Source organism: Dermacentor albipictus, unplaced genomic scaffold (assembly GCF_038994185.2).
Source record: "Dermacentor albipictus isolate Rhodes 1998 colony unplaced genomic scaffold, USDA_Dalb.pri_finalv2 scaffold_30, whole genome shotgun sequence".
NCBI classification, from domain to species: Eukaryota; Metazoa; Arthropoda; class Arachnida; order Ixodida; family Ixodidae; genus Dermacentor; species Dermacentor albipictus.
The window spans coordinates 1460352-1474807 of record NW_027225584.1 but is presented as its reverse complement, the minus strand read 5'-3'; the positions used below and the strand labels follow the sequence as shown (position 1 = coordinate 1474807).

General features: G+C 42.1%; 1 protein-coding gene across 3 annotated transcripts in view; it reads right to left on the bottom strand.

Moving 5' to 3' along the window:
* Window positions 1-7808: 7808 nt before the first annotated feature.
* Window positions 7809-14456, bottom strand: part of LOC135908429 (GRIP and coiled-coil domain-containing protein 2-like) — a 217187-nt gene continuing 210539 nt past the window's right edge. Inside the window, exons 12-13 of one of the 3 annotated variants that reach the window (XM_070529777.1) lie at window positions 11153-11199; window positions 7809-7887 (exon numbers count right to left, since the gene is read on the bottom strand). In XM_070529777.1, the coding sequence (XP_070385878.1) occupies window positions 7824-7887; window positions 11153-11199 (111 nt within the window). In that variant the 3' untranslated portion in view covers window positions 7809-7823. The remainder of the gene's footprint in view (window positions 7888-11152; window positions 11200-14456) is intronic. The other 2 variants (XM_070529780.1, XM_070529778.1) reach the window with 2 other exon arrangements.

Sequence of the window (14456 nt, the reverse complement as noted above, 5' to 3'; positions counted from 1 at the left end):
TTGGGGTTTTACGTGCCAAAACCACTTTTGATTATGAGGCACGCCGTAGTGGAGGACTCCGGAAATTTTGACCACCTGGGGTTCTTTAACGTGCACCTAAGTCTAAGCACACGGGTGTTTTCGCATTTCGCCCCCATCGAAATGCGGCCGCCGTGGCCGGGATTCGATCCCGCGACCTCGTGCTCAGCAGCCCAACACCATAGCCACTGAGCAACCACGGCGGGTAGGCGACGGTCATTAATCGGCTGGTTTCGGCAGCCAAAATGCGATAAGTGTCCACCTTACGTGTGTGAAGTTTTAAACACTCTTTAAAACATTTCTTGCTTGCTGACAGTGATAAGACAACTTCAGATGCATGCTGCAAATCATTGCACCGCGTTTTGTGGCAACGTACTGCGCGTTTGCGAGCGAACTTTGGAGCTGTTCGAGCCACGGGAGTATATTATTTTGGGGAATGGAAGGCGGTCCTACCCCCTATTTGTACGTTCATGTGTGTGTTTGTATATGCGTGTTTACATAGGTACATACAAAGTTTCCCTTTCCTGTTACCTGTGTATATGTGTATATGTGTGCAAAACAAATAATAATAATAATAAAGTTTCGGTTGGTTGGAAGCCCACCCCCTACGACTGCACGAATGACTCGTTCGAGCGTAGCCTGTATTAAGAAGTGCCCTTTGCTAAGCGCCTGCGAACAATTGGCGCTTGTAGCTGGCGACCCCTAGAGAAAAAGGCGGAACACCGCGCGGCATTTGGCTCCTGCGCGCACGAGGAGTGGCTTCGCTGCAGAGCTGGATCACGACGGCGGTCCTATGCGCAACTCTGCTCCCTGCGGGAGCATATACAGGAACACTAGGATGAACGTGGTTGCAGCCAATGGGATTTGAGGTGTCGTTTCGCTGAGACGACAGACGCCGGCTTTTTTGCTCAATGGGCCATTTGACGCTTTCGCATAAATAATCGCTACAAAATAATGACGACGTGGTTATGTTGAGCTCACGTTCATGCTTCGTCTGCATGGACCGCCCTACCTGTGTACTTTTGGTACTGGGGCCAATTCTGTACCATGCAACACACTCGCGTTTGCCACGTGGCCGTGCTATGCGAGCATGTGGCTAATAATAATAATATTTGGGGTTTTACGTGCCAAAACCACTTTCTGATTATGAGGCACGCCGTAGAGGAGGACTCCGGAAATTTTGACCACCTGGGGTTCTTTAACGTGCGCCTAAATCTAAGCACACGGGTGTTTTCGCATTTCGCCCCCATCGAAATGCGGCCGCCGTGGCCGGGATTCGATCCCGCGACCTCGTGCTCAGCAGCCCAACACCATAGCCACTGAGCAACCACGGCGGGTAAGAGCATGTGGCTGATATATTAATTGAGTAATCGAAAGACTTGTTCCGAATGCATTTACTAACCAACTTGAGTCCGCGGCACTTTTATGTGCTGCTTTGAATAACTGCGTGTGGTACCGCGGTTCCCGCAGATTTTTTCTTGCCCGATGCATGTGGCGCGTACTTTAGCAGCAGCGCTCGGCGTGTTTCGACTAAAGCAATGTCATTTCAATTCTGCTCGCCACTCGTGGCGGCTGTAGCTGCTTGTAGTTATACAGTACTTTGGTTATAAAGCACAGTAAGTCTAGTTAATAAATTTTATTAGGATGTGAGGTTTTATTTTGTTAAATCGAGAACTTCGTCAAATTGAAACCACTTGATTAAATCATGCAACATGCGATAAAATTGATGCAAGAGCCAAAAATGTCGTTTTTGCGTATGTTCACACTTATTGTAGCAGTTGAGCATGTACTCTGCCTTAACGGAAGAAACGATTAAACATTCTTAAAAGCTATATGTCAGTGATACTAAAATCGCCAGAACTCAATTAGACTTACTATACCCACATTTTTCTTTTTTATTATAGCAAATCAGGCAAGATATTAGTTGATTCTAGGTTTTCAGTGCTCATGAATGTGACAGTGAAAGTATTGAATGGCATGTAGTGTAATGCAGCAAAAACAAGGACACAAGAAGAAATAAAACACAGACATAATAAGGCGCTTGTGTCTGTGTTTCATTTCTTCTTGTGTTCTTGTTTTGTCTGCGCTACACTGCATGCCGTTCCATGATGATCAACGAACAAGCCCACATTGCCACCCCCGTGTAGAGAACAGGAAACTTCGTTATACACTGAAACCTTGATATAACAAAGTAGGTAAACTCGGCAATTCGCTTCATTATATAGAAATTTCGTTGCATTGAAATTCGATCTGTTATGCAAATGAGTACAGTCACCGATCGATTTTTGTTGCACAGAAAGAGGCCATGCAATTTTCTGAATTATTGGGCAATAAAAAAAAAAGCATGTTTGAATGAGAAAACAATTTATTTTGACAAATATAGGAGTCAGCGATGAATGATACGGTTTCATGCCACGTTGATATCTTCACATCAGCGGTACGAATTAAGTGACGCCATATGCTTTCGCGTGCACTCCGCCCCCAAAGCGTCGCCCAGTCGCACTGCGACGACGCTATCATGAAAAGCGCCGGCAGCTGGGAGCGAATGCTTCGTCTGCTTCTCGTTCCAACGGGTCATCAAAGCTCGAGATTGCGCAACCTTCAATACTAAACGTGCGGGAAAACAGCTTACATGATGCCACGTCGTCTTGGCATGTCCGCACTTTCCACACGCAGCAGATTACCTCTAGAGCGGGGTGCGCGGCTGCGTATGCGCTCAGCCGCGCTTACAGCCACGCGCAGACATGGCCGAGACGCGCGCCAACTGACCCCACCCCCATTCCGCCCCCTCGGGCATGCTTGATCACGTTACCGCGAGCTCGTTTTCCTCCCCCACTTTGCCATTGCTCAGGTGGCAAGGTGGCACTTATGAAGCCACCATCTTTCTTGTCTCACCCTCGCACACTTTCACTCGCACCTTAAGCACAAGTGCGCGGGGCGCGATAGGATCTGATCGCTCTTGGACTTAATTTATACGGAACATGATGCTGCTCCAAGCTGTTGTTCTTGTCGCACTGCACGCAGATTGAGAGGTGCGTTTGCAAGCAGCCGCTTGTACTTCAATAATTTGACTATCTGCGTCCGCGGAAGTTACCATTGATTGTCTTGGCACTCCTCTGCGACAGAAGCGAAATTCCGTTGTATTGAAATTGCACACAAACACACTTCGTTATATTGAGGCTGTAAATGCATGGTGTTCTATGGAGAAGAGGTTATGAAGTTAAACACTTCGTTATATCGAGAATTTCGTTATACTGAGATTTAACTGCAGAGATTTGAATGTATATACCTTGTTGTGCAGCTCCTTGGGTCATGGTTTCTATGACTATGACTCATATGACTCTGTATCTGTTGCGTAGGAAATCTCTCTCGCCCCGTTTCCCTACCGTTCTCTTTTTGGAGGAGGCCCCCTCTCGATGCTATCCTGGTTCCACTCTTGGCCCACATTATTTCATAATCGAGGCATGTAAGGCCACAGTTCCTTATGCGATGCAGCTCTGAAATCATGCGTACCATACAGAATTGTACATGAGCCTGAGCCCATGCATAACCATTCTTCTGATCAAATGTTAATTTTTAGACTAACGTCCTTTCCTCTTGCATGACAGTTATCTCTGCTGTATTGTTACTGCTCTCTCATGTATGTATACCAATAAATTATCTTAGTCAATTTCTTCTTGAACATTGAATCCAATCTTTGCCAACTTAAGTGTGTGTTGAATGTTAATTTTTTAAGACGTCTTCACAATCTGCCTCCACCTCATCCATTTTAGCATCCTCAATTCAGTCACTTCTCCATCCTGATTTCTAGGTAACTTTATTAAAATTGTTTAGGTTCCATACAGTATTGCTGGTCATGTATTGTCTTGTAAATTTATTAGACAGTGAAAATCTGCAACTTAACTGGAACCTCTGTAACGTACATATCATAATGCTTCTTTTCAGTTTTTCCACACCATGTCAATTCTGCTGCTTCTGTGGGCTGTCAAAATTTTCCATGTTGGCGTTTTCAGTTATCATTGAACCAAGGTATCCGTCTTCCCTATGGTTTACCCTCAAGGCTTCCCTTTCATCTACTCTGAGAAATTGGCATGCGGCTACTAGATGTGGGCAGCTTGCCTCACAACACATGCACATGCTCAGCTACTTTTGCCAACCTTTGTGCTAGATGTCAATCAGCATGAGCAAAGCAGCGAGATTGGGGAATTATGAAACTAAGGCAGAGGCTCGAGCATTATGGGAAGTCATACTTATGAGGTGAGTACATGTGATGAAAAGTATTAAGAAATGTTGGGAATTTGCAGTTTCCTGTTTATTGGTCTATTAAACTCTCCCTAGCTATTTCAGTTATTTCATCATGTGTTGCAATTTTTAGTTGCATTTTGTTTTTCTTAAGTGCTCCCACACTTACTACTAGAAGTTTGAGAACCTATATTTCTTATTCACTTGGTTCATTCATACCTACAAGCAGTAGTCTTCTCACTCTACATCAGCTATTGAATGCAATGCCCAGATATGTTCTCAATCTACTTCAGTGGGAGTCATGCACTAACACAGTGAATGATCATGAGGCATGTGTGTTCTTAGAAAGTGCCTTCATGTGATGCAGCTGTAAGTTAAGGCAGGGGATGCTTTGGAAAGCATGTTACGTGGCTTACATGAGAATTATTTTATGCCAGAAAGCACACAAATATTTGTGTTTATTTCTGGTGTTCTTCTTCCTTAATTACTTTATTGATTCAGCGCACGTATATGAAGCAAGAGATCCTGGCTTGTTCTTTCTTTACATTAGCAAATTACATTATCCATACAATAGCATACTTTTCATAATTGAGCACAGTAAAAGTCACTTGGCGAGCAAAACATGTACTTGTCTTTTTGAATATATCTTGTCTTTTTGAACTTGACTCTTGAGAAGCACTACATCTGCTACAAGTATATGAGGTATAATTACTTTTGTTTAAAAATAATCCTAATTTTCCTTGATAGCTGTCTTTTTTTTACTAGACAACACAAGCATGGTGCTTAATTCCAAGATAAATATGCCTGCTGTAACTGTATGCATCAGTGCTTGACTATTCGATACCATGTATTTGCCAACCTCCAATTATTTGAATTGAAGTAGTGAAGAGTTTCACGGCAGCCTGTCTGGTTTGGTCAAAAGAGGCATGGTAAGTAGTTTAAAATTAGATGCCAACCATAAAAATAAAAAATAAGAGCTGGTTCAACTGGAGCTTTGTTCACAATCTTTGTGAACAAGGCTTTCATGTGGGAGCCAAAACATCTATCTTTTATGCCCGATCTTCATGTGCTTATTATTATTATTTGAATTCATCTAGCCCTAAAGAGGTGGCAATATATTTCGAGTACTACTCTTTGCATTTTGTTTCCATTGGTGAGTTCTTTTTAAAAAGTAACTTCATGCACCACACAAGTACAACTCAAACATTTTCATTCTTTCAAGGACGTCACAACTAGTACAAGGTATTCTGCACTAACATAATTATTTTGAGATTTCCAGTAAACATGTAGTTCTCGTAAAAAGTATCTAAATAATTTTGGCCTAAGCGGTTATACATTAAGCATGTAGGCTTCATCAACTTCTGACATCACTTGGTGTTGGCAAACTTGTGAGCTGACAAGTTTGAGCATGCAGTCACTTCCCTCCATATTTGTTTCGATGAAGGCTTACCCTTTGGTGCTACTCTGGATCCAACCCCGTTTCCTGTGATTACAACTACGGGCTTCAAGGCACACACCCTCAGGGAAACTTTTCATGCACAAACCTGGCTCTTTCACACTTAGTAAGACAGACATTGAAAGCAAGGATGGCATAGCAGGCATGTTGGTTGCAGAAGTACTTTATTAAATAGCTTTGTAAGTATTCATCTAGTGGACATGTAAATATCCTCTTCTGCTGAAGTGCAAATTAGCTGGGGGGGCATGTCTCCTTCTCATGCATACCCCAGCCCAGCCAATCAGAACTTCAGCAGCGGATGAAATGGACATTTTCACTAGGTGGACACGGAGTACATACCCTGTGCTCTGTCCTATCTTTCCACCCTTCTCCATGTATTTTACTCAGTGAACTACTGGTTCAGCATGTTGGTCACATTAATCAATCTTCCAATAGCTCAGCACTTAAAAGGTATAAAATAAAAATAAGGCATTGTAAACCCAAGCAGTTAGGCTGGCGATTGCTGCTGTTATGCACCATACAGGCAGACGCAATGGCTTCACTGTAGCTTTCTAAGTTAACTTTACTGAACTTTGAATTTAGAGAAGGCAGAATATAAAAACACACTAGCATCTTATGTGCTTCACGCCTCTGCTTTTTTGTGTTAGTAAAATAAGTATGTTGAACCTAAATGAAGTAAAAGGAAATTGTCACACTAATTTCATTTCACTGTCTTTTTAAAAGTATAGCAAGATTTTTTAATTGCATTACGAGTTGTTACTTCTTTCGATCTTAATGTTAATTTCTCATACTCCAATTGGACTACAACTGTTCCCTCACCCACAGCTATCAAGGCCTTATGGCAACTCTGGAAGCTCTCTGAACTGAGTAAATGCTATGCATTGCATTATTTCTTAATACATTTTCATGGCTGCCTTTAACCTCTATAGTTCCTCATTAAAGCCAGCATCTCTCTTGTGACCACACTTAAAGAGCTTGTGGTAATGTATGCCTAACAAGAAAGATGGGTACTTTGTAGTGCTAGTATGCTCTAAGTAAATTGTTTTATGCAAAAATTGCTGACATAATTGTCTGACAAATACCGCATCATGTTTGCTATTTTGCCTTCTGTTTCAATTTCACTGAATCTATACATTTTACCAGTGCACGAGTAGGGTTCAAGGCTGTTCTTTAAAACACTCATGAGCACTTATCATGATAAGTTCCCCATATGAGTGGTTCTGCCGAAGAGAATACAGGAATACAAGCAAAATTGACATAGAACCACTAACATATAGATGACGTCTGCATGACTGCCTATCAAAAGTTATATTTTCTGAGAAAAAACTGGAACGTACATCCCGTAATGTAAAACTTATTGCATATACTGCATTCATTAGGACGATACTAGAATATTCAGCCGTTGTTTGGAGTCCCCATCAAGTGATGCTTAAGAGGAAGTTGGAAAGGATACAGAGTCTGGCGGCACGTTGGATGTTCTTGAGGTACGTAGGAAAAAATATAGGCTGAAGGTGCTTTATCAAATAATGCAGGATCAACTTAAGATTGATAAGCTCAAATATCTACACGCTCCAGGCAAAAGAAACCTGCGAACTAACCACGACTACGTCATAAAGCCGTACCGTACCAACAGTGATACATATCGATACTCATTTTTCCCGGATGCGATAGAAATGTGGAACGAATTGCCAAACGCTATTGTTAGCCTAAAAGATGTCACCGACTTTGAAAATGTTGCTGAGGCACATTTATGGGAGTTTTCGATTTAGTTTTGAAGTGCCAAGTGATAGGTGCGACTTGATATTCATTGTAGGTATTTTGATAAATGTCAGAAGTGTGCTGAACAGCATTCAAGTGAACATCTTATTCACTGTGAATTGACAAATGTTAAGCAACTTTACGTACATTGATATTGTCCATATTTGATTTATTTAATTCTATTTTCCTCTCTGTTATGACCCTCTATGAGAGTTGACAGTATAAATAAATAAATAGACAACGAGGTATGTGGGTAGGAACACTTTATTTTCAGCACAAATTTTTTTAATGAAGTGCTGTTATACTGCTAAAATCTGCACATTTAATAAAAGTACACAGCTCTGCTTCATCACTCCATGCTAAGTGCAAGTATCCTGTGCCAGGAAGTCAAACCAAGATGTGGGATGTTCAGTCTGTGAAAATAAAAACGAGTTTGAACAATTAACGTGCAAAAACTAAAGCGCACTCAAGAAAATAAACACAGCACAGGAACAAATCCAATGAATCAGGATTACCTTTGAGAGCAAACATATAGTTTCTATGTCACAGTGAAGAAACCTTATTCCTCCGGCTTTTTTTTTTGTGCGCGAGAAAATATGAAAGTGCATAGGTTCTCCCCATTTTGTGTATCTGCCACCTTTCACACAACAAAGATGTCTCAATGCGCCCAACTGTCTTTGCATATCCATTTCTCTGCTCTCATACCATGATACCCACAGTTAAATAATAATATTTGGGGTTTTACGTGCCAAAACCACTTTCTGATTATGAGGCACGCCGTAGTGGAGGACTCCGGAAATTTTGACCACCTGGGGTTCTTTAACGTGCGCCTAAATCTAAGCACACGGGTGTTTTCGCATTTCGCCCCCATCGAAATGCGGCCGCCGTGGCCGGGATTCGATCCCGCGACCGCATTTCGAATCCCGGCCACGGCGGCCGCATTTCGATGGCCGGGATTAGTTAAAGGCTGTAGTAATGCTTAGCTTGAATGAACCAACACCAGCTACATGCACTGTGCTGTTGAACATGGCATTGTAAGTTAGATTCATGCACAGCACATTCATGTGCTATAAACATTTGATTGTGATTGTAGGCGAGATAAATAAAAAGAAGGTATGTAAATAAGAATTCCCTAATGAGCTATGCAGAAGCGCTCTCCCGTTTGGACAAAAGCCGAGCACAACTGCAGTGAACAAGAAGCCAACTTATAGAGCATTTAAAATCTAGGTTCTAAATGTGCTGCAGATTTTTCTGAACTCATGGTCGAAAATTTAGGTGTAAAAGGTGACAAACATTTAAACAGGTCTCTGTTCGGACTGGTAATGCAATGTGTCGCCTAGTTTGATAAAATATGCCATATCACTGGTCTCCCAAGCTAAGGCTGCTGTCTATTTGCAAGTGCAAATCACTCAATTATGTCTAGGGCACGTTTCAGCAAAAGATAGCCAAGATTACTGTGCCACTGAGGTCTATTTGCTGACATCTGATTTCTTCTCAGAAAGCTGCCTCTCTTAAACAAACCTTCACAACAAAATAACCCAAACCTTTCTTGAGAAAAACCATCACGCTGGTCCTTGAACACTGATTATACAGTGGCTCATTGTGATGTAATGTTACGTACGTCAGCACAAAGTACAGGAAAACTTAATAATGGCAGCGTGACCGGTACACAAAAAAGTAAAGGCATAAAACATCACACAGGCTGCCCATCAGTGTTCATATCTGCATTTCAATGTGGATGTTTTTAGCAGTGAATACATGTTCTCATTAAACTGAGTCATAATACCACAAAAGCGAAGGGCATGGGTCTTTACATTCTAAACTGACAAATGTGCTTTATTACGATTAACCGCAATACAGGATGTTTGCAGTGAACGGTCATGTAAGGTTTTGGCTAACTCTGGCGGGCGTGTACTGCAGCGAGGACTCTTGCATATTGCGGTAAAGCGTATTATTGTAACAAAAGCTAACCTGGCATGTATGGCTTTAGCCAACAAAAGTTCTCAAGACATCATGCATCCTGCCACGAAAATCTGCTTTGTTGAGAGTAGAACATTAGGTTCGTCGCTGACTGATACCATACATTTCAGATTCATGTGAATCTTTCCCAATATCGGCATGCTTCACCGCAACACACAAATATATGTTGCAGTGATAACGGTGGTCGAACAGGCTGGTGCAAATGTTTCGACAGGGGAACGTGCCTTCATCAGGGCAACTGCTTTCCTTGCAGTTTCATATGCGTGAGTCTCCCCCACTCCCAACGGTGGAGATTTAGCTGGATCTTTGCCAAGAGACGTACCGACAAGCGTTTGGTAGTGGCTGGTAGAGATGCAGGAGTCTAAAAAGCATTGCGAAATTCGGTTCTGTAAGACTAGCTTCACCGCAGTACAAATATGTTAAGCGGTTAGACATACAAAATGTTTTGCGGTGAATCATAGCAAGGGTACCTGCCCTTTGATGCAAAGCAGCTTCCCAAGAGTCCAGTGGCTAGTTATGCAGTTCCCCGCATGCGAGTGAGTTCCCTGCGTTCGGTGGTTTCCCAGTGACATACAAAGTGACATTGATTGACTGTGTTGTAAATGGGCGACGGCACTATATGCTGATGCAAAAGCGTCGTTTCGCTTTCGAAAACTGCGCTCGGCTAAAGAGAACACCTTGATTCGCATATGACCAAAGCAGTTGCACAGGAAACTACGAAATTACGTAGCTATTATGGAAGAAATCAACAGTTCAGAAAAAAATGGCTGTGTAAACATTAACTGGCTTAAGAGGTCGACAAACCAACGGTTCAACGCATCACAGCCGCGTCTGAAATAGCGCTGAAGGCCGGCCAGTACACTTATTAGGCGCCTCGGCGCGCGTAATGTAACAGGAGAGGGCGTGAGCACGCGTGCATCATTAAGGAACACATATATGTCGCGTGAAAACGGTCACTCTTCACTTCTGGCATGCTTCACCGCGTAACACTAGTCTACTGCGGCGAAGCTGACTTCAGGACGCCGATTTATTCAACTCATCTAGCGAGGCAGGTCCGTTTATCACGCTTGGCAAAGGTTGACATTTTCTGCATCAATTTCGTTTGTTCTTTTTAATTTTCTTATCACTGTGACCATGTATCACGCAGTAGCAGAGGTGGTGCCGCGTCTTAACTGCGTTAGGAAAGGTAAGCGTGTATGCGGCAGGCACGGCGGCATTGGCTCTTGTTTGGAAACTTCAAGAGACGCTCTTCCGCGCGGCGATGCCATTTGTATTATGAAAAGAATGCAGGTGATGATTAAATGAGCCGCAGCAAAGCTGTAAAAAAGCAGTAGTAATGCTGTTCTAAGATCCTCGCGTTCGAGGGAGATGGTTTTAGAAAAAAAGCGCGATGTAACACGATCTGACGGAACAGCTCGTCATGCCAGTGTTTTCTTACGTCTTCGTTCTTTCGCGCATCCTCCCCTGAACCAGACTACTAAATGGTTCTGTGCACGCACTGACGATCCTGACGGAGGCAATACCACTGACATGAGCAGCTCCATATAAGATGCCACGGCCCATTCCACATGCCGGCTGCAATTTGACGCGGCCAGGAGACAAAATATGCACACAAGGTAACTAATCGTAACGCATCAAACAGCTCACAGCCCCAAGCTTTTATTACGCGCATATAGCGTGGAAAGATGAATTACTCACGCTCTAAGTGGGCACGGAATACGGACCGCTTCGTGGAGCAACCGGCTCTGTAAGACAGACGCCATGGAAATGAACGGATGTGACATCATGGGTTATAGCGGACGTGACGTCATGGGTGAACGTAGACATTTCGGGCACCTTTCGTTTGCTGTGCCCCGGTCACAGGAGACACGGCCGTATAAAAAAGCTAGTCTGTGCCTCTTTTATGTTCCTGCCTTTGAATTTGCTGGATGAAGTAAAGGTTTCTTAAAATGTGTCAGTTAAATTTTGTGTGAAGAGAGACGTGTGTAAACTATGCAGACTCGATGCACGTATTGGAATATATTTGAAGTGAAAAATATGTAAGGAAGGCAATTTAGCGCTATATTACTTAATTCAATGCATATGACTGTGTTCGTTTTAATGTCGTACAGCATGCAATGTTTATGCACCCCAGCGTTCACACGATACATAGAAATGCAAGCAGCAGTTCATGCAGATCCACAATGTGAGACGTGGATGCAGCAATGGCACCAGGGTGAAGGCAATGTTTGATGTTCATTCCGGGAGGACAGGTGTAAGGAGAAAGAAGTTTGAAGCATATGTAAAAATGCATTTAAGGCTTGTATGCTTCTTGTGTCGAAGTGGCACATATTCAGTGGCTCTGAAATGAGGGAGGATGTACACGAGAAAATTAAAGAAGCCAATGAAAATCATGGGCTATTCCATTAAGAAGTGTCTGTACTTTAGAGAAGCCCATAAGTTGACATTATATTTACTGGTTTTACGCACGAATTTATTGTTTGAAAATGAAGACCATATGTGCACTGTATAACAACACAGAAACTTCAAGGCGGCCAGGGGAATGCACACGCCCATTGTTCTCATTGGACTTATGCTTGATAAGTAACTTGCACGTTGATCATATATAGCAAGATGGTTTGTGATCGAACAATTAAACATACATGCAGAGTTAAAACTACCAAAGGGAAGTGCAAGACAAAATAAGTTTTTGTAAGTGTCTGCAATGTGATTTCCCTAAAATACTTTTTAAAATGTTATGTCGTTGCCATTGTTATGTGAAGCTAATGAACAGATTAATGAATAGGTACTGTAGGTTAGGCACATACTCTGCTGTTGACATATGTGCCAACAGTGCCACGTGAACAAGATGAACAAACTTTTCAACCGGTGGCAGCTTGCAGAGTGACTGCCGACATATGATCTCGTTGCTTAGGCATTGATGTTAAACGTGAATTCACACTTAAGTGTGCTGAGATTACTGTACTTCAATGAAGAGATTACTCCTATCGTACAGGCACCAAAACCATTCTTGATTACAAGGCCATTTGCTCATAAAGGAAAAATATTGCCACAGAGAGTTGAAAATTTGGGCACAAGTTAAAAAGAAAAACCTGCTGAAATGGACCAACAGTAGGAAAGTTGCTTCACATCAACCTATCACACAGACAAGACAATAAGTGCAACAACCATGAAACTTGCCCAGTAAAGAATGTACATAAATGATTAGATGGAATAAAAACTGACAAGATTAGTATACAACAACCAGTGACAATAAAAAAAAATTATGGGGTTTTACGTGCCAGAACCACTTTTCTGATTATGAGGCACGCCGTAGTGGAGGACTCCGGAAATTTAGACCACCTGGGGTTCTTTAACGTGCACCTAAATCTAAGTACACGGGTGTTTTCGCATTTCGCCCCCATCGAAATGCGGCCGCCGTGGCCGGGATTCGATCCCGCGATCTCGTGCTCAGCAGCCTAACGCCATACCCACTGAGCAACCACGGCGGGTAACAACCAGTGACAAAGGAAATTTGTTTAGAAAGTACAGGGAGAATAAATTTTCAATATCAGAAAGGTATGGAAGTTGGCATTAAAAGCTTTGCCTCTGTCCTGCTACTCCACATGTGTGATGGCGGAGAAAGGGAACAAAAAGGAAAGAGTTCAGATGATGACAGGGTGAAATGTATGTGCACATGCAGTCTCCATGCACGTTTTATACACAGCACATCACAATTAACACACAGACATATGTCTCTTAAAGTAAAGCATAGTAAATGAATGGTTTAAAGGCTGTGAAAGCCTGTGTAGATTTGGGCCATTTGGTCGTGACCCATAACACGAGCTGAGCAAGACACACAAGAGAGCAAAAAGGCACAAGAAGGCAAAAGCCAGTGTTTCAGCCATTTAGCTCAATTGCCTGCTTTTGTATGTCACATTGTTCACAGGCAATGCTGTCATTGTGCATATAGTTAATGTAGGTCATAGACCAAGGTCAAAATAAATATAAAATTTTAACAATTTCATTTTTATTTTGACCTTGGTCAGTGACCTGCTTCACTTTCTAAGAGTGCTTTTACCTGACAAGACGGTATTCCGTCGAACTTTTGACTACGTATAATTAGATGCATGTTTTGAAGTTTCTAGGTATGATACCACAGCACTGTATATTATATTAAAGGAGTGCAAACATGGTGAGGCTGACTGAATAATAAATCGCCTTGTCTAAATCAAGACACCAAATTTTATACCAGGCGGTATAAGGCAAAATAAGCTTATCAATGACTGGAAACTTGTGCAGGCTTTTAATTAAAAACTCGTTCATATGCATGACAATTATAGTTTTCCTGAAGCAGACTCATTTGCAAGTGTCACCACATCAACCTTTCTCCCTCTAGACTGCAGCAACTGTTGTTTTTCCTTACATTGTAATCAAATGAAATGAATATTTTACAACATCGAATAGTGAATTCTCAAACTGAATAGCAAATAAAAGACTAATCAATGCCTATTGGAAATTTCAAATACTCAAGCACCCTACGCCAGACTTGCACATGTTACAGGAAAAAGGTAACTGATTACAACTACTTCTTTCAAAAATGTGATTGATTACAGTCACCAATTACTGCCCCACTATATTAATTGAATAATTAGTAAAACATAAATCGATTACTTCAACATTACTTTCCTCCATACTTTTACTAACATTACACAAATAAAGTAGATAAAGCGAGGTAGCCCGGCTCGTTCAGTGTATCCTCTGCAGCCCTTTACAAGTTGTTTATCTTCAATAACGATTGCTTTTAAATATGTTATTTGGTTATTTACGCTCATTTTCTTGCAAAGGCATCTGCAGCGACACTGAAAACTTGCTTGATGTGTGTGCTGGAAAGAAAGGCTGTGTTGTAATGTATCAACACCTTGCACACAACATTGTGGTTACTCAATGGCACTATCATCGGGTTTGGGTCCTCTATGAACCACAGTGCTTCACTGTTGTTGAGTCTAGATGAAGGTGACCT